At 44.0% G+C, this 21,275-nt stretch overlaps 1 protein-coding gene across 4 annotated transcripts in view; it reads right to left on the bottom strand.

Annotated features, from left to right (window-relative positions):
- RYK (receptor like tyrosine kinase) overlaps positions 1 to 13,830 on the bottom strand; it is a gene marked incomplete at its 5' end in the record, with an annotated part of 114,165 nt that extends 100,335 nt beyond the window's left edge. For 3 of the 4 annotated variants that reach the window (XM_081073202.1, XM_081073200.1, XM_081073201.1), the window contains one exon: positions 13,596 to 13,830. In XM_081073202.1, coding sequence (XP_080929328.1) covers positions 13,596 to 13,830 — 235 coding nt within the window. Of the gene's footprint in view, positions 1 to 13,049; positions 13,242 to 13,595 lie in introns of those variants that run through there. The other variant, XM_081073203.1, reaches the window with a different exon arrangement.
- Positions 13,831 to 21,275: the final 7,445 nt, after the last annotated feature.

The following is a 21,275-nucleotide window of genomic DNA, read 5'->3' as shown; positions in this document are numbered from 1 at the left end:
TCTTATATTCAAACTTAATTCAGGCCTTTGTTCTACATGACCTGGACTGTCTACCTCAAGTTCAAATAATGCAATAGTTCAAAAACTTTTCCAAATGATTTTAACAGTTAACTACTGGTTTCCCAAAGCTACAATGGTTGATTAGTGTCAGTGAGCAAATATATCCCTTTCCAAGAAGAGCCACCTTTACTGGCACTTAACAAAATACATTCCAGGAAGTTGTTTACATGTCTGCCTTCCCCACTACCTTGCACACCTCACAAGCAGAGCGGGGGTCTTAGTATTGGTAGCTATTCGAATGTTAGATGCATGAACGGCTGGCTGTTGATAAAAATCAACTATATCAAAGATGGATTTTGATGAATTGGATGAAATGACATATTTTTTTAAAAAGTCAGAAATCAGCTAAGGCAAGAAAATAAAAGTGATGTCATGGAAAGAGACCTAAGCAGAGTTTTTGCTAATAAGTAGCTGAGTGACCTTTGGCAATCAATTATTTAACCACCTTCTCCAGGCATCAATTTTCTCAACTATAAAACAAGGGAGGGAAACCAGATGATGTGACAGTCTGTCCTCAGCCACAACCTTCTCTTTTCCTATGATGTCATTCACGGCTCCCAAAAGTCAGCCAAATCTCTATTATTCAATGATTACCATCCACAGCTTCCAAATGCTAGTCAAGCTTATATAAAAAATGTATTTAGTCAAGATAATCTTCTAGGATCTGAGGACAGTGTGGTATATGAGCCAGAGAAAAAAAGCCAAAATCACTTACTATGTAGAAAACCATTAAATGCTCTATATTTTAATCAACACTAAAAGAAAATACAGAGTTCTTATTTCAAATTTTCCTAGTTTATGGAAGCTAACAAACTGAAATAGATACAAGAATCTGTCCAGCAGAATCTAATAAATCTAGCTATATTCAAATTATACCTAGAAAATTAACTGAGACCGAATATTTAACTACATCATCAGACAAGGAATTTACAAATGTCAGACTGTAGGAAAGGGGCATTTCTTCATAATTAAAAAAAGAAAAAGCACATAAATCTTCTTTAAACAATAATCTTGCAGATTAAATAAGATTTTTCATGTAATCATCTGTTCATTCAGCATTTTCCTATTTTTCTCATGTCTTGATAGATCTGGGTTGAAGGGTTTATATGTACATAGAGTATAAAAAGAATTGAGTTTTTAAGAGAAAGAAGATACGTGTGATGGGCAACAGAAGACAATGTGAATATGCCCCCATGTTCCACCCCTTTCTCCAGGATGCCTCCACTTCTCCTACCTAAGACTGGCCTCCTCAGAGGAAAGGCAAGCGGGCCCACCCTTTTCGTCCCTGAGAGGTGACCAGGGAGTCAGCTTCAAGGAAGGGAACCTCCTGATCCTCCCAAGAAACAGCCGGGCATCTGAAGTCACTGAGCACCTTTCCTCATGTTGCCATTTCATAAAAAGTATATGCTATGTGGTCAAAATCAATAGCTCACTTAAAAACAGTCCACTGGAGCGGCTATCAGTTACCACTGCTTTAACAAACCAAGAACCAGGGTGCAAAAATCCACTTACTAGGCATCTCCCCACCACTATCCTGCAGAGATTACATTTCAGATAGGAGCAGCTTTCACTGTAATCCATGATCCCTGAAAAGGGAAGCCCAGAGCTAACCAACACAAATGCTGCGCTCAGGTTTGCCTCTCTAGTACCTGTGATGATGTCACCTTTGGGAGAAATTGTGTGAAGTCAAAGGGAGAGTATGGTCACCTTTGATTTCAAATGCATGATTCAGATGAAAGTACTGTCATCTAAACAAAATCCATAAGAATTCCCCCAAAGACATGATGTGAACCACAACTGAGAGATGTTAAAGGTAATTCCCAAATCCTATCCAAAGATAATAAGGAACAAAAACATATCCCATAATTTCCAGTGCTACAGCATAAAATAAGAAGTATGCTGTTCAATAGTGCCAGAATGTTCCAGTGTCTGTTAAAAAGATACTCTGGAAAATAACCTGTCATTGGCCCTGCCCTATTTAAAGAAGAAAATGATCTGAGCAGCTCACACCAGCATTGCAGGTTCGCCCTATCAGAGAGAGGGAGTCATGTACTCATAGTTGGACACAGTCATCATTCAACTGCTTTCACAGCCAACTCCTAACAGGAACATGTTCTCCATCTCAGTCAGCAGTGGAGGCCGCTGGTAACTTAGAGCTGGCTGTTCTGTCCAGGGTCTCAAAGCACAAGGGGAAACTCACACACATCACTCTGCCTGCCAGCAGCAGGAAGCACTGCAACGTGCTAACGGGGAGTCCAGTTCCAAAGCTCCCTGGATTCTTTTCTCAGGCAAGTCACTTAGCGCTTTACCAGAATTTAGTTGCTTGAAGGCAAGATCTTTACGTGTTCTTCACCGAAGTATGCCCCAGGCCCCTATAACAGGGCCTAGTATACACTCAATCATTCAGCGACTGAGTGATATGTTGCTAGTGAAGGCAACCAATCAACCATGTGTATCAAAATGACCTCTCCTTCTAACATCCTACCATTGGGTATTCATCCAAAAACATCCCCGACCAATAACTAAAATAAATTGTTTTGAGGATTATGTAGTATTTTCATATACATGACAGCAATTGCAATAACAGACATCCTGTTGTTGGTTGAAAAGCATCTCATCTTATATACAAGGAAACCAACACTCAGAAATATTGATTACTTGCCTACCCACATATAGCAGAAGGAAGAGATGGAATTAAAACTCAGTGTGCAGACTCCAAGTCCAATATTGTCCCACACCATGATATATATATATATATATACACACACACACCCGTATTTGTGTACATGTACAAGCACACACACACAAAACTTAGAACTTTTTCTTTAAATTGGACTAAATTCTCTCCTTTAACAAATAATTTAAGGAGTTAAACAATTTCTGAAAAGATGCAAACAATCAAAAAGATAACCCTTGGCCATTTCTCCTTCTGGACAAGACAGAATTAACAGGACCAGATTAACCCTCTCATCTGAAATAACAACAACAACAAAAAAAAAACAGACAAAATATATGAGTTCAGAAAGACAAAGACAGGTAGAGTATGCAGGACAAAGACCCAGAGAGGAGAGAGCTGCAGAGTGAATTTCCAAGATCTCCAGTGTTCATCTGAGTACTGATCAGAGCAAGGACAGGAAAGGAAAAAAGGTAACCGTGTCCAGCACCTACATAGGATCTGGAATATCACCTATTTCCACCAGCCAGACTGAAAAAACCTCATGGTTCACAGGTCACTGGAGAAAGTACACAGAACGGTCTTGACTCAGTCATGGGGAATAATTAGCCCTACACTGAGAACTGCCTCTGTCCTAGCTAACAAGTCTTAAAAGCAAGACCTGAAAGGATCAAACTGTTTCCAACTAAGTTAACTGAGTCCCAGAACAAAAGCCAAGAGTGTTTATCCAGCACACAGTAGGGAAAATTCACAACGCCTGCCATTCAGTCAAAAATTACCTGGACTGCAAGATATGGATGGATGGATGGATGGATGGATGGATGGATGGATGGATGGATGGAGAAAAATAGAGAGATAGAGATAGATGTATACCGTGTTTCCCCCAAAACAAGAATAAGCCCCAGTTAAGATCGTCAGCCAGACAGATATATTTAGTACGTTATGACGATGTTCCAGAAGATGACATGACTGTATTTGAATAAATGTAGATTGTTGTGTATGAAAAAATAAGACAGTCCCTGAAAATACACCCTAATGCGTCTTTTGGAGCAAAAATTAATCTAAGACCCAGTCTTAGTCTATTATAATGTAAGACTGGGTATAATATAATACCGGGTCTAATATAATATAATATAATATAATACTGGGTCTTATATTAATTTTTGCTCCAAAAGGTGCATTAGAGCTGACTGTCCGGCTAGGTCTTATTTTCAGGGAAACATGGTATATGTGTGTATGTGTGTGTGTGTGTATGTGTGTGTATATATATATATATATATATATATATATATATATAAATAAAGAGAGAGAGAGAGAGAGAGAGAGAGAGAAAGGTGGATGATACATAGATACATAGATTGAAGCCAACCTAGAACTAGCATCGATGTTAGAATTAGCAGACTAGGACAACGAAACAACTTAAAACAACTCTTATAACTGTAATCTGTATGATCAAAAATTAGGTAGAGACGTGAAAGATATAAAAAGACCCAAATCAAATTTATGAGATATATGAGATACACGAGATGAGAAAATACACTGGACAGAACTAACAGCAGGTTAGGCATTTCAGACGGGAAGATTAGAAATTCTATCTCCCAGCGTTTCCTTATTGGAAAAGGCTTTTGCCAGAATCTCTCTTGAATACTTCACACATCCTTCACCTGTAGGGTAGACCAAGAGTGTCCTGAGAGACTGCTACCTGCCAAGCCATGAGGTGGCCTTAATGCAGCAGGGGGAAAGCAGAACGTGGTGGGTATAGTGACACAGGTTTGTCTGAGTGTAGAGCTACGGAAGCCAAGGTGGGGAGCACCTTACCCTGAAAGGGGAGTTTAAGGGTCAGAGACTTGGGAAAATGAGGCAACTTCAGTGAAAATAAGCTATTGAAAACATATTTATTTATAAATTCAGTCCAATTCCCTTTTGGATAATAACCTAGCAGACAACGGGAAATGATCAAGAGAATGATGACTCCAGTAAAGTACAAGGTAGTGAACACAAAACAAAAGTGATTCATTTTTTTATTCATTCACCAAACTTTTACTGAACATCTGCTATGTGCCAGGTACTGTTTTCGGTGCAGGGGATATAGAGTAGAACATTAAAAAGGGACTCCACTCAAAGAGAAGAAACTTTCCTATTCAAGGAGACAGAAACAAAAGTATAGGTGCTTAAAATAAAACAGGATGACAGAACAGAGTGGCACTGGGTACCAACCCTAAAGAGGCACGGCTCTCTGAAGAAGTGACATTTGAAGCTGAGATTTAGAAGGCTCTGGCCATACAAAGATCCGGGAAAAGCACGTGAAGCAGAGTAATCATCTAATGCAGACCCGAAAGTGAGGATGAGCTTGGCTCCAGAGGAACTAAACACATGGTATGGTGGGGGACAGGGATAAGACAGGAAGCTGGTGGCAGGCAAGAGTCTCTATATAAATATTTATTTATAAATCAGGAAGATCTGAACAGCTTCCATATTTGATATTTATGAATTATTGTTAGTTTCTTAGGTGTGATAATGGTTATTATAAATTTTTTAAAAGTCCTTATCTTTTAGAGATACATACTTGAAAGTTTTACAAAATTGCATGTCTGCATTTGCTTCAAAATATGGTATTTATAAATATGAATATCCCCTCCACAGGGGATTTTTTAGGATAGTAAAACTATTTTGTAGGATACTCTGATGGATACATGAAACTATGCATTTGTCAAAACCCACATAACAGAGTGAACTTTAACGTATACAAAATTTAAAAAATTCTTTAGGAGGTCAGGAAATCCCAGGATGAAATACAGAATGTAACAGATGTCCCCTTCCAAAACCAGCTTTTGGAACTCAGATGGACCCATAAGCTTTCCTCAGGGTTCCCTGCAAAGCCCCCAAAGCCTAAGAAGCCCTGGCACAGTATATAGAACTTAATTGGTGTGTGTACCTATGCCTTTGTCTAGCAAAAGGCCCTAGGGGTTTCCCAAAAAAAGGTTGAGAATCACTGACATTTCGCTTGCTGGCAACTTCCTAGCTAAAAACTGAACTGCTATTACTCTTAAACCTAACTGTAGTATGTCACTGCGACCATTTGGATTCCCTGCAAGGACATTACCACCCAGCCACCACCACGAGCAAGTAATAAATACCACCAGCGAATTTTACAACTCTGAAAGATTCAAAGTTGTGACAGGTACAAAAAAGGAATGAAAAAAAGAAAAGGTGGAAAATTATGTCTACGTTTCCTTTACAATAATATCTTTTTACAATACCGTATTTCATTTCATCTCAAGCGCACCATTATGTTTTGTGCCACTAAGAAAGAAAAATAAGCTGTCAGTTATCGGACGACAATCCACTGATTGTAAAATGGTTCTAATTTCAGAGATGTTCAAATGTAGAAAAAAACCATACATCTAATCAGTGAAACGTGGCCTTCAGAAGGCTCAGTAGCTCAGGCTCATCTCAGAACTCCTAAACACACTGCTAAGGGTAGGTCTAGGAATCCATTTTGTTTATGCCCTTCAGATGGTTCGGACTTTATCTAAAGATAAGTAAACTGCTAACCTTCAGAAGCAGCACAGTAGGGAAAGCACGCACTCTGGAGTCACACAGCCCCAGACATGTCTGTGACCTCCAGCAAATTCTGTAATTTCCCAGAGCCTCAGCTTTATCTGCAAAAAAAATGTCAATGCCATCTACTTCCTATGGTTGATAAAAGAGAACGCATATGAAGTACTTGTACCAAAACACACGTATTTATATAAGAACATATTTATTTATAAGACATATTTCTCTTATAAACAAGAATGAGACCTACGGAAGTGGTTTTCAGAAACATTCCACCACTCAGCCCCGTCACTGGCTAGGCACAGGTAACAGAATCCTTCAGTACTCAGTGTCTGTCATGTAACGCAGCCATACACGTGCGTTTGTTTGGGCACGTCACATTTTAGAGGTCCTACATAAACGAAAGCTGTTAAATAACATTTTGATTACAAATATCATACTTGATTTACATCAACAAGGATAACACAAAAAAAGCATACTTCTAAGTGTGATATAATTTCAGAGTAGCTAATGGCTGTTTCATGCCCAAGTTTTTGTTTTGTTTCCTTTTGCTTTGGTATGCACAGCTGGCAAGTTTTTTGCAGAACACTGGCATAACTGCATTAAATCCCCAAAAGTAATGCTGTGGAACTTCTCAGTTTAGGGTCCTCAAAAAAATACCTACATGTTTTCATTTATTTCTAAAGTGACCCTTAAAATCCAAACAGTATTTTAGGCCGCACCTCCAGAACTGAGGAGTCCACTCAGGATGTGACTCACAGGGGACAGGTTTAGCTATAATTGGATAGAGTTCTCCCACATGTGTAGCATGAAGAAGAAGAAAAAACTGAAAAGCCACAATTGCACAACGTCCCAGCCTTGCTCCGCCAATGAAGAACACATGGGTCCCCACTGATGCTGCCACCATCCCCACCCAGAACGCCCAGGGTGAGGGGTCTGCTGCAGCGTGCAGACCCACCTCCCCTGGCACCCCACCTCCTCAGGGCCCGGGCAAGGGCCGGTGACGCCAAACACATCTGCAGAGAGGACACCCTCAGAGGCCTCCTCCTCACCAAGCACTGGGCCTGAGGTTTAAGAGGAAAAAGAGATGCTGGAAGCAGAGGAACACATGGCTCATCTCATTTTTCTTTCCCTCAAGCACTTCCCAAAAGAAAGAGTCCTTTGGTTCAGCTGCCCAAATCTCAAACCCTCCCTTTTCTTTAACCCTCAGGTCTCCACTAAATCTCCAAACTCCCTGCAAATTCCTCACAAATCCATCCCAGCCTTCAACTGCCCTGCTGATCCCTCGTATCACAAAGCTGACTCTGTCCCATTTCCCAGATCCTGCTTTTCTATCTTGAAGCCGCCCTCCTCACTGGGGTCAAAGCTAGCTTTTCTAGACGTCCGTCCTAACTGCGCACTCTCCTGTTCTAAACTGTTCCACAACTCCTCAGTACCCATAAGATACAAGTTCCTAATCCAATCTCAACCTACTTCCCAGCTTTATCTTCTACCACTCTCTGGCTCTGCCAATTTTTCTCAGCCACGTTAGACTTTTCTACTCCTTGATTTCACACACATCTGCTTTGACAGGACTACGGCTTTGTTCACGCTATTTTCTCTGCCTGGCATGAAATGTTTGTTTCTCTTCTCTGCCTATCAAACTCGTCCTTCAAGATGAGGCTCAAATGTCTCCTCTTTCCTGGAACATCTTTCCTAAAAGCTCTAAGCCTTTCTCCTGCCCATCTCCCTACCCCCCATAGTCAACAGTTATCACTCTTACAATAACTTACACCAATCAGCAGTGCAACTCTCATCTCAGTGTTATAGTCATAGATATAACACTCCCCCTTACAAAATTCTCAGTTCCTGAAGAAAAGGAATTTAATAATTTTGAACTAACATTTTCTACGACAATACATGGTACTTGGTTGGTCTTCAGAATTTTTTACTTGATTGATTTGCGGAACAATGATTCCAACTAGTATTGACCTGATTTTAATAAGATGTGAGCAGTGTTTAAGTCTTCCAGGGGGCTTTTATTTTAAGAGAGAAGCAAGTTATCCAAAGTGAATTTCTAACTGGTGCGAGGCAGTCTATTCTTAGGAGTCCCTCTGACACCTACAGATTCCCTGTCACCACCACCACTGCTGCCATGACCAGTTTATACCGTCGCCCCCACTCGCCAGCATTTTATTCCCAAACCTGCAGCACGTCCCCAGCCACAGTACCACTTTCACAAGTTCTGGACTTAGGGAACTCAGTACTATCAGAATTATCAATCAGAGAACATGGGAGGATGCAAATAATGAGCCAGTCCACACAAGCACGCGAGGCGGCAGGCTTGCGGACTCTACTCCTAGTGTATTTTGGTTCATTGCAGCTCGCCCAGGGCTGACAGAGGCAGTATGAATTCCAGACTCAGGCAGGACTGAGTCAAGGCCTGACCCTCTCCTCACTACCAAAGGGCTCCATATCACAGTCCTCATCACTACAATGAGAAATGGATGCCTAAAATGCAGCTTGTTAAGAAAAGTAAATGAGAGCAATGAAACAGGGCCTGGGGACACGGGAATGCCACAGAGATGAAAAGCTCCCGAGGCTTTTGGAGCCTCTATACGGATGGGCTTCCATAAGGACTGCATGCCCCACTACCAAGGAACCGAGCTGGTTACATACCTCCTTCAAGCCAGTTTCTTCGTCTATGAAATAGAAATAAGAGCACATACCTAACACATGGATCACCTTTCCTTTGTGCCTGACACAGGCAAAAGACTGTCACATGTCAACAAAAGTGTCACCTAGTACTTCACATTCCACTACTACTCCTACTATTACAAAAAAACTGCCACATCCCACCAGCTCTTCAATAGTCAAAGCCCCATCCTAACTGACATTTACACATTGTGAAATGACCACTAGACTTTATCCCCATTTCCTCCCAAAACTCCTCTAAAATGATAGCAATGAAATCTCAAAGACATTAAACGACAAAGACAAACAGAAAGGGAAAGAAGACAACAACACATCACACATTGAAACAAATTTTTGCAAGACGGGAAGTAGTCGAAGGAGTGGTCACTGCCCCTCAGAATTCCTGAGGGGTTGAGCCCTGGAGCCACCAAGGGCCACCAAAGGCCAACCTGAAACTCAGGCCTGACAAAAGGGGAGCTTCTGAAAGGGATATTCAAAGCAGTTGGGTCCCCAAGTCCTGCCGATGACTCAGTTTTTCCTGAAGAAACTGAACCACAGAGGCCGGAGAACTATAAACAGAACTCAAAATCTACAGCCTGAAAGGCAGCACTCTCCATCCCTCCCAATGAAATAACTCAAACTCAGGCAGCTGGTGTTTCACCAAGAACACGAGAGGCAGGAGATGGGAGGTGTCTTCTCTGTAGGCACTGACTACTTTCAAAGAAGATGTGAAAGTGCTGGTATGTGGAGTAGACTCCCAATGAAAAGCCCACCTGCACCCGAAAGGTATTCACTAGACCACCAGCACACACACACACATGCTCTCTCTCCCCTAATCAACTTTTCAGCATCTAGCACTTAATTACAGACAGCCACGGATCACCAGATATTTGTGATATAAACAAACATAAAAGACCCCTGAAATTAATTGGCATCCTGGAAGAAGCAGAATATTAAAAATATATTAAACATGTAAAAAAAATTAAATACAACATAGACACACACCTCGAAGATAAAACATCCACAAAATAAAAATAAAATGTTTTAAATAAAAGCATGGAAGACAAAATTAAGAAAATCTCGGGGCAGCCAGACAGCTCAGTTGGTTAGAGTGTGAGCTCTGAACAACAGGGTTACGGGTTCTATTCCCACATGGGTCAGTGAGCTGCGTTCTCCACAACTAGATTGAAGACAACAAGCTGCCACTAAGCTTCCGGAGGGCTGGAGGGCTGGCCCCATGGCTCAGCTGGTTAGGGATGGCTCAGCTGGTTAGAGCCCCAAACTTCTCAACAACAAGCAGAGCTCTTGTTGTTACAAGGTTGTCAATTCAATTCCCCCATGGGATGGTGGGCTGCGCCCCCTCCGACCAAAGACTGAAAACAGCAACTGAACTTGGAGCTGAGCTGCGCCCTCCACAACTAGATTGAAGGACAACAACTGGAGCTGATGGGCCCTGGAGAAACACACTGTTCCCCAATATTCCCCAGTAAAAATTTTTTTTAAAAAAAGAAGAAATTCTCCCCATCTTCCCACCTCCAAATACAAAGGTATAAACAAGAGGCAACATAAGAAAATCTGAAGGTCAATTCCAGGAGATTCAATAACCAAACAACAGACATCTCAGAAGTAAAAAATAAAGGGTAGAAAATTATCAAAGAAGTAACAGACATTTTTGAAAACTGAAGGATATGAGTCTCTACATTGAAAGGGCCCACTAAGCAAGATGGATGACGGACAGACAGAAGGAAGGACCCACAAGAAAAACAATCCTACTGTACAGATTAGAATAAAAGGATGGAAGACTCTGGAGGAGCAAGTCTCTAAAGAGGAAACCAAGTGGAACTGATTTATGATTTGATATATTACCTGGAAAAATATCAAAAGGCATTTAACATATTTCTTGGAGTATTTGAGGGAATGTACCCTAGATACATTAAAAAAAGAATCAAAAAACTTTAAAGGCAATTATTTGCTCTAAGAAAATAGGAAAAGAAAACGTAATCATGGGTCACGATTTAACTCAGAAGTGAGCAATAAATATATACATAATAATGTAAATACTGACCACTGGTTTTACGAAAAATGTTATGTAACTATACTGGGGATTTAGGGCAGAGATGCGGGCAAGCAAGTACTCAGGTATAATAATACTAGGAAGTCAAATGCTTATTCTACATTGATTTAGAAATATGAAAGTGAAAAACAAGAAAAAAAGAAAACAAACAGAACCAGTTTAAGATAGTAGCTTCCACTGGAGAGTAGGGCCTGGAAGATAAAAAGGCCAAAGACAGGAGACTGCTGTTTTTCACTTTAAGCCTTTCAGTACCATTTGTTTTCTAATAAATTACGTTCACGTACTCATTGCATTAAAACAACTTAGTCTCATACCAAGGGCAATTAGTTCAATTTATAAAGTTGTCACTATCAACTTCATTTATAAGTTTCTTACTTGGAATTCCAAAGTCATTGTCTTAGAAATATTATAAAATGATGGTTAGTTTCCCAAGTCAGCTTTCAGAAGACATTTAACCCATAAGAATACAAAAATATGGTACAAAGTATTATTTCAAGTAGTCTTAAACACCATAAGAGTTTCTGTGGGAAACTGCATTCTGAGAACTCAGGACGCCTGGTATACACCTCAGCCCTACACACCTGCTCTTCCCCACACAGAGGTGGTCAAGGAATACTTTAAAGGTAGAAGGTACCAGGGAGATGGGAGGGGATGGAAGGAGAGGACCCGGGTCTGGCAGGATGGAGAGTGGAGAGACCTAGAGTCACAGGTCAACTCTATCTGCATTAGAGAAAACAGTGCTGGAGGTCCCTGTTGCCCCAGAGATGGACAAAGTGGATCAGTGAGGCAATCCTCTCTCCCTGCTCCCAACATCCCATTCCTGGGCATACACTGGATGGTCATCAATCAGGTAACAAATATATCATTTCAAGTATTAATCAGCAATTGTTATTTTTCCACCATGCCATAATCAAACTGCTACAGTATAAACAATACCTTCATTTCATTCAAAAAAACTCTGTGGCTTATTTCAACATTGTTTGATTAAAAAAAAAAAAAAAGATAAATTATGTGACCTTGAGCAAGTTACTTAAAGCCTTACTTCCCTCATCTCTAAAATGGGAATGATGATTCTTACCTCTCTGAGTCACAAGAAAATTAGAGGAAATGATGTTTATAAAACATGTAGGGGCAGGTACAGGGCAGGCACTCAATCAATGTCAGCCTGTGGTTGTCTTGTCCCCTACCCCCACCCAGACTGGTTTGTTACATGTAAACAAAGTCACAAATTATATACTCTTTTAACCAAAAAAAAAAAAAAACTTACAAAACCACGCATAATACATTAATACTTTTTAAAAATGTGATATCAGTCGATTTATAAGCATTCAGCTATTTTTCCTAAACCTTAGTCTTACGTGCCAAGTACTAACCCAATTTACAGTTTTAATTCAGCTAAACTGCATTCAGCTGATTCAGCTAGACTAAAAGGGATTAGGAATGGCAGGACATTATAAAAACATAGCATTCTTCTTTCGTTAAGGACTACAAACCCATATATGTAACATGTCTGAAGAGTCCGCTAACAGCAATTCCATTTCAACAATTGAGACCACCTCAACAGACCTCAAGAAAGTCTTAAAACTTTTTAAAAAATAAAACTGACCGATAATGGATCCTAAAGAGAGTACTGTTTTCCCCTCAACCACTCAGCTGCACCACAAATCTGAGACGAAATAAAGGGATGTTAATACACAAAAGAAAGTAAATGTCCAGGTATCTGCAACTACTAAAGACTTCCCATTTGGGGCCCTTTCTATCAGACCTTCTTCTAGGGTCATTTCCAGAATCTACAAAGTCCCAGCCGGAGGACACCATTATTTTTCAAATGAATTCCCCAAACGACAGAGCTACTTAAGGCGAACAGAACTGATCCAAAGGCCAAGTTCTCTTTTCCCTACAAGGTATTCAAAACAGACGAGTGGCCTAGAAATACAGGATCCGTCCCAACTGCAACCCACCCCAGACCAGAACCAAAAAGGTGCTGGAGAGGCTCGGAGGTTCTGCTACCTGGAGCGTTCCCTCGCTACTTAAACGCGAGCTCGCGGTCGCAGGCGCGGGAGACAGCCGCGGACACGTCGGGCCCTTATCACCTCTCCCATTTAAAACAGCAAAAGCAGGCACGGTGACCAGCAAGCACGAGCTCAGCAGCGTGGCCTCCCGTGGCATCCGCACCCGCGCCGGGGGTTGCAGGTTGAGCCTGCGCGCGACGCCGGCTTCCCGGCGGGCACACTCCGGGGAGGGTCAAAGAAAGGCGGTGTGGCAGCGGAGGAAAGTCGGAAGGTCGCAGGGCTCGGGGGCACGGGCTGACGGGCAGCGAGCGCGCGTGGGGACGCCCGGGGCCGCCACGGGGGGCCGGGCAGGGACCACACCTCCCGGCCAGCACGGCAGGCAGGGGCCGGGCCGCACACGCCCTCGGCGCGGGGTCGGGACGGGGAGCGCCGGGGGCCCGGGAGGGGACCGGCGCTGGGTCCCCGCGCTCACCGGGCCGCCGGCGGCCGGAAGCAGCCGGGCCCGGCCCGACCTGCCCGCCCCGGCGCGCACGGCCCGACTCACCGATGAGCCGGCGCACCTCGTCCTCGCTCAGGTAGAGGCTCACGCTGGGCCCCGCCGCCACGGGCGGCAGCGCCGGCGGCCGCGGGGCCGGGACAGCGGCGGCGCCAGGCGCGGGCAGCAGCGGCAGCAGCGCGAACAGCAGCAGCAGCAGCAGCGGCGGCGGCGGGGCCCTCAGGCCGCGGGCCCCCGGGAGGCGGCCCCGGCGCGGCGGCCCCAAGCGCGCCGTCCCGCGCATGGCCACCGCCGCCGCCGCCGCCGCCTGGAAGAAGCGCTGGCGGCCCGCCGCGCCGCCGCCGCCGCCCACCCCCGGCCCCGAGCCCCTCACAGCCCCGAGCCGGGGGCGGCCACCCAGCTCATCGCGCCGCCGGCCCGTGGCAGCCGGCCGCCGCTTCAGACCGCCGGAGCGCGCCGCCGCCGCCCCCGCCTCCGCGGCAGCATCGTCCGCTGTGGGGGGCGCGCCCGTGCGCGCCGCCGCCGCCCCGAGAACGCGCACGCACGCCTCGCCGGCTCCGGGCCGGCAGGGCCCGGGCGGAGGGCGCTTTGATTTTAAAGTGCAGCCGCCCGCGAGGGGCTCTCTGGTCACCCTCGGAAGGAGCACGCCCCCGCCTCACGTTGTCACCGGCCTGCTGTCTGCTTGTCTATTGTCTGTAACACCCCAATCCGGCGGAGAAGGCGCGCAGGCAGGCCACGTCCGCGCCTGCAGCCCCGTGGGCTCCCCAGATCCGGGGAAATGCCGCACCGGCTGCGAAAGAGAAACTTGCTGTTTTTGTTTACTTAGAAAATGGAGAAAAATAGCCATCACCTTTTATCCCAGCATCGGAGGTCAACGTTAAGATTTCTGTGTTTGTGCTCATGCATGTATACTCGGTTCATTTAGTCTCCGAAAAGATCTTAGCAAACTTTAGTAAGCTATTGTTACACGTTACACACATTTTTTTTTTTTTTTTTGCAGTCGTTCTGTGTCCCTATTATCAACCTGCATCTGGAATTGTTAACCTGTGGTTCTGTCAGGCTTTGGCAACCCCCCTCCCCCTTCTAAAATGTAACACTGTGTGCAAAAGTGTGTCTGTGCCTCTGACTGTGTTTGTATCTGTGTACATCTGTCTGTGTGTGCTGTGTGTATGCTTGAGCACACACAGAGAAGTGGCATGTACATCTCATCATTTGTCCTAGGGAGTCCCTTGCCCCCAAAGAGATTAAGAATCATGGATATTCCTAAATTATAGAAATGCCTAACCACTATACTGTACAACTGAAATTAATGTAATATTGAATGTCAACTGTAATTGGAAAAAAATTAATTAAAAAAAAGAATCAGGGACACACCTCATCTTTTCTAAAGGCAGCTCAGCGAGGTCATGAGTATACCCTCTGGCCTCCTGACTTGTTTATGTGAGCCACCCACCACCATCACAGTCAATTTTACTCCAGGTGCCCCCTCTCTCTGTTGGGTGCCCCCTCTCTCTGTGAGACTTCCAAGCGGTCCTGTCTGACCCAAGTCACCATGCCCCTATGGGCAGGTCCCCCACCTGACCCAAAGCCTCCCAATGCCGGCTCCTGGGGGAGCAGCTGCTCCCAGGTCAGGCAGCTTCCACGCACAGTTGCTCCACCACTGTGAGGCCCTAGGAGGTGGTTATTTTTATCCCCTAAGGAGGTGAGGGGGAAGAGAGATGCTGATGAGGCCCCGAGTCCTAGAACTTGATTTTCTCTTTCTCCAGGGAGAGGGATGGGTTCTATTTAGAGATAAGCTGTTCTCAACTCATCAAGCCTTAGCCCCTCAACACAATACGAGCCCATCATCCTAAAGGAGGAGGCTGGGCAGAGTATGAGGGCTGAAGAAAAGTCCTCCACCAGAGACGTATCGAAACCACAAAGGTCAGCAAAAATACTTCTGTTGAGGCAGCCACTGCTACCTCTTAGGGGACCAGCGTCCTGTCAAGAAGGGCTTGGGGCTGGGAATGTGCCGTGTGAACAGAGCTCCTGTGGGGACAGAGTCCCAGAGAGCAGTTTCCAAGGCTCTCGGCCTCACGTGGAAAGGTGCTGGCTCAGTTATTAGATGGCAATCAGCTGTAATCAGATGGCCAAACACTGTGGCTGGCTGGCCATTCTCTGTTACTGGTTAGCCATTAGCCACTAGTACAACTGCCGTGGCTACGCTAGGCGGGTTGGTTGGTTGGCAGATTGCGATCGTGTGGATTCTGCTTCCTCTGTCTCCAACCCAGCTGCTAGCGAGAATATAGCGGTTATGACTCCCCTACCTATGGCTCCGTGGGTGTTCCTTTTTGGCCTCACCGTATCCTGCATTCCTGTGAAGAGAGCAGGACCAGAGACCCCGCATGACAGCTCCCAATTCAGACAGGAGGCATTTTTTTTTTTTAAAAAGATGGCATATTCCTTGCATTTTTTATAATGGCTCATAGTCTGCAAGTAAGGAAGCTCTAGTCTTCAAGCAATCTCCTCTTATCAGTGACTTCTTGAGGTAGTCTGTGAGGTAAACACAGCAGAACTGTCAGTCGGGCCTGTCAGGGTTCTGGTACTTGTTAATTGTGTGACCTTGGGAAAATTATTTAAACTTTTCAAGCCTCAGTTTCCTCAGTCATAAAATCGGGTGATAATGTCAGACTCACGGGGCTTTTACAGGATTTAATTGGAGCAGATGTGAGTAAAACACCTAGGCTGACTCTAGACTGGGTGGGTGTCACACCCATTGTTATTATTATAATTAATTCCTTACCTCTAATGACCACTTCCTGGAAATTTTTATCACCAATAACCTCCAAACAAACGGTTCAAACCAGGGATTCTCAATTTCATTTAATACAGCATGAAACCTGGCCCAGAGCCAAGCTCAATACATTCCTGCTAGACATCATACTTGGTACTGGGACATGGGTGAGCAAGGTATTTCTTTGAGGACATACGATAAACAAATGTTAATTGCACATTTTCATCAGTGCTAAGAAGCAAAAATTAGTGGTTTTCAAAATATGGTTGCCAGACCAGTAGGATTCTTACCTGAGACCTTGTAGAAAAGCAAATTCCTAGGTCCCACCCCAGACTAACAGAAGTAGCAACTTCAGGGGGTAGCAACGCACAAAGAAGTGGCATGCACATTTCATTATTTGTTCTAAGGAGACCCTGTTCCCCAAAGAGCATCACAGGCCTTCCAGGTGATGCTGGCCATTCTGTCAAGAAAATCTCAGCTCTACTATCTCTCCTCTAGTTTATTGCAGTTGTCGCCTCACTGGCCTCCCTGCTTTCCCCTTAACTCCTTTAGTCTGTTCCCAACACAGCAGCCCAAGCCATTGCGTTAATTGTCAGCCAGATCATGTCACTCCCTGGCTCTTAGACTACCAATGGCTCCCTAACTCATTTAGAATAAAAGGCAAAGTCCTCACAAGATATCAAGGCAGCGCTCACTCTCCATCTTCCCCTCTTCCCTTCTGATCTTATCTCCTCCAGTTCGCCCCCTACTCAATTAGCTCCAACCACAATAGCTTCCTTGCTGTATTTCCAACACACCAGGCACAATCCTACTTCAGGGCCTTTGCATTGCTGTTCCCTGTACCTAGAATGCTCTTCCTTCTGACATCCACATGGGGTTATCTCTCACCTCTTCAAATCTATACTCAAATGTTAACTTCTAAATAAGATTAAAATTGTGAACTTCCCAACACTTTAAATTCCCAGAGAAGGAACCAGTTCCCAGTCTCTCCTGTCTCTGCAGGGTACTAGGTTTCACACATGGGTCCCTGGTGGAGTCTCCTCTCCTTCCCCCACCAAGGTGTGGGTGGCAACTTTTCAAATTTCCCAATAAGCCTCAGGGTGAAAGTGCTGGGAAGCCCTGACCTCAGCTTCTTGAGGTTTCTTTGCCAAGAGGAAATGAATGCCACAATCACTACCATACTCCACGCACTGTCCCCACTTTTGGTTTTACTTGTCACTGTGGTTGACCTTATTCTGCTCCTCAGGAGTCAAATTTCAGAAGGCCTGGAAAATCCCATCATCAGGACTTGCTTCACTACTCCTAAAAAAAGGCATGCCTTGAGCTTGAGATGCAGCAGGGTAAGTGAATGGGAATGTTGGGAGGCGACAGGTACAGTGGTGAGGCCTCAGGGAAAATGGAAATCACAGGGCTATTCCATGCACGGAGTCTGATGCCCCACTTAGAGTCCCAGCTCCTGTCCTCAAAGACAGACCTGCAGCTCAGAGAGCTCTGGAAACAAATCCCCAACCTAAGCTATGCTCACTCAGCTGGGGGAGGGATCCAGAAAGGGGTGGCTCTAACTTCTGAAAACAGCACCTTCCTTTGCAAGGAGCAGTTGGGGATGCTGCCCTGTTTACCATAGGGCAGTTGACCTTTTAAAACGTCTCTTTCCACAGGAGTATATTCACCCACTGTGTTGTGAAGGAGTCAAGAGGCACAGAAGTACACGGAGTAAAACATGAATATCCTCCTTCACACAAACCATCCTCTCTCTCCCCCACCTCCCAGTTGGGTGTATGTTTTTCATCCCTTTCTGTAGATATTTACCTACATACACACATATTTAGACATGCCACTCTATATGTGTGTGTGTGTGTGTTTATTCAGTTTTTTTTTTTCCTTTACAGACTTTCCTCATCTTTTTTTTTTCTTTTTTTTTAAATTAATTTATTTATTTATTAGTTTCAGGTGTACAAAACAAGGCAATACTTAGACGTTCATCATCCACATCCCTCACACTGTGAACCCCCCCCCCATCCACTATCCCTCCGACCTCACACTGAACCATCACATTATATATATAAAATTATAGTTGGCATATGATCTCACTTATATATGGAATCTAAAGAAAAGACTATGTGAATGAACTAATCAGAGACAGTTTTGGGGACGCAGAGAAAAAACCGAGAGTGGTTAGATGGGTGTGTGGGAGGGGGTTGGGGATAAGGGGAAAGGTGAAGGGATTTGGAAGCAGCTGGTAACCACAAGACGGCCTCAGGGTTTTTTTGAAAATTAATTTGGGGAAGGTATTCTATAATGTTGTAAAGATTTTGTTGGGTATCCGATGGGCATGCGTCCTATTTGGGAGACCACCTCAGTTTTACAGAGATGGAATCATACAAAAGGAAACGGGGCTACCTGATTTGCTTTTTTCACTGATCAAAATAAGTTGAAGTTTTGAGGATGCTTGTCTAACAGGTAGACGGAGAGGCATGGGTATGGTGTTCTTTGCATTGGGGTGTTCCATGCATGGAGTCTTATTGGATGGACCCTAAAGATTTTACAGTTCTGGTGATCGACTGCACATTCTTGCACAAGCTTCTTTGTGCATATATGTATGTAGACAGAGCGATTCTCAGAAGGGGGATTGCTGAGTAAAGGGAGTTACGTTTCCACATTGACAGACCACTTAATTGCCCTCTGAAAGACTTTACCAACATATACTTCCACCAATGGCATAAATGAGAGAGACAAGATACTATAGTGTATCAGTGTTTTTCATTTTGCTTTTGACAATCTGAGGAAAGAAAAACAACTCGTCGTTTAATCTTCATTTTCCTCCTTACTAGTAAGGTTGAGCATCTTCTCGTATAAATGAAGTGCCCATTTGATTTACTTTGTGAAGTATCTGTATGTATCTTTTACCTGCTTTTCTAGTGGGTTGTTTGTCTTCTTATCAATTTGTAAATAATTTCTTTTACTGTATCCTTTGTCATTTAACTTTGGTTATGCTGTGCTTTGCTCAATTTAAATGTTTGATTTTTATTTTAGATAAATCTACCACTCTTTTTCTTTATGGCTTATGGATTTTGTGTCTTGCTGCAGAAGGACTCCACAATTAATAATTTTTATATTTTTCTCATGCTTTTGTACTCTTCTCTTAAAAAAACGAACTCCTCCATCCATCTGGAATTTATGTTTATATACGGCATATGACATGATTTTATTTTTTCCATATGGAGAGCCATTTATCTCAAACATTATTTATTGTGTTTATTGAATAGTCCACTCATAGTAGTTACAACCATCTGTATTAGGGTTCTCCAGAGAAACAGAACTAATAGGAGATAGATAGAGATAGAAATAGATAGATATAGAATGATTTTAAGGAACTGGCTCATGTGATTGTAGGGGCTGGCAAGTTTGAAATTTCTACGGTAGGCCAGCAGGCTGGAAATGCAGGGAAGAGTTTATGTTGTAATCTTAAGTCCAAACTCTGCATGCTAGAAACTTAGACAGAATTTCTATGTTGCAGTCTGGACGCTGAATCCCTTCTTCTCCTGGAACCTCCAGTCTTTGCTCTTAAGGCCTTCAACTGATTAGATTGAGGCACACCCACGTTATAGAAGGCCATCTGCTTTATTTGCAGTCTGCTGATTTAAATGTCCATCACATCTAGAAACACTTCCACAGCAGCGTCTACACTGGTATTTGACTGAACAACTGGGCATAAGGTAACACATAAAATTAACTATGGCAGCCAGCCTTCCTGTTCTTTTCCTTTTTACTGCACACGGCTATTTATTGTTATTTATTCTTGTTGATGTTGAGAAACATGTGTTCACGAGATGCTGACTCCTGTGCTCAGTCAGCTATACAGCCTTCCAGGCTTCCGTGCTGCCTAAGAGACCGTAGGGTGTCATTTACACTCAAGGGTCAGAATTACTCCATGGTTATCCCAGCCCCACGCGGGGGAAGCTCCACTGGGACTAGGATTTCGGTGGACTGAATTTCCCTTCCCTGGCTTCATTGTTTGACTGAAGCTGTCTCTAACCTTTTCCTTTCTTTTACTACAAATATAATCATCACAGTATATTTGTGAAATGATGCATTCCTGGAAAACGTCTTTTTGTAATGGTGCTGTTAGGGGTTCCTGCTATGAATTCATCAACCAAAGAAAGAAAAAGCATTGTTTTCTCGCTGTTCAAGAGGATCTTTAGCTCACGGTATCCTTAAATGCATAAGGTCAGCCTGGCTCTCCTCACCCCCAGAAAATAGTTACCAGACCTGTGCTCTCAGGAGCTTGGTTAAAGAAGCCAAGTTGGATGAAGTGAGCGTCGGACTAGATTAGGGCGTCCAGGGAAGGAGGGATGAATCCAGCTGCCAAGAAAACCTCACAGACACTGAGAAGGTTGGAGTGTTTCAGGTTCTGTGAAGAGACTGGGTATCTGTGGACACTAAGTGATGGCCCTGGTTGCCACAAGGGCCCCTATAACTGAGCCCTGTCTGTGATGAAGGCCCTGGGAGGGCCATTTGGGAGTCCTCCCTGGAGCAGCAGTGCTACTCCAAGCTGAAATCCAAATCTGCACAGCAGGAGTAACACTGCTGAGACTCCTAGTGGTCTATGATAACCAGAAGCTCATCTCTCCCCATTGTTCTGGACTAGACAAGCCTGGGGTTCTGGTATGACCCAAGGGAAGGAGAAAGAGTCACAGAAAATGACTGGTACCAGACTTCTTGCTGACCATCGTGAGTAAGCCTCGGAGCCAGGTTATGTTTGACTGAAAAAATAAAGGTATATATCTTCCTTACTATTTGAATACTGTGGAGTCGCCCTTACCTGTTCGGTGCATGTTCTTTTAGATCTGGCCTCGTCTTCCTCAGATTCCTTCTGCTAGATTCTGTCCTTTCTTTCAAAGCCTGTGGCGTTCCTCCGTTTACTCAGAATATCCCTTCCCTTCAGCATCTGTCTC

The sequence above is a fragment of the Rhinolophus hipposideros genome (genome assembly GCF_964194185.1).
Source record: "Rhinolophus hipposideros genome assembly, chromosome: 14".
NCBI lineage: Eukaryota > Metazoa > Chordata > Mammalia > Chiroptera > Rhinolophidae > Rhinolophus > Rhinolophus hipposideros.
This window is presented reverse-complemented; position numbering and strand designations above follow the sequence as displayed.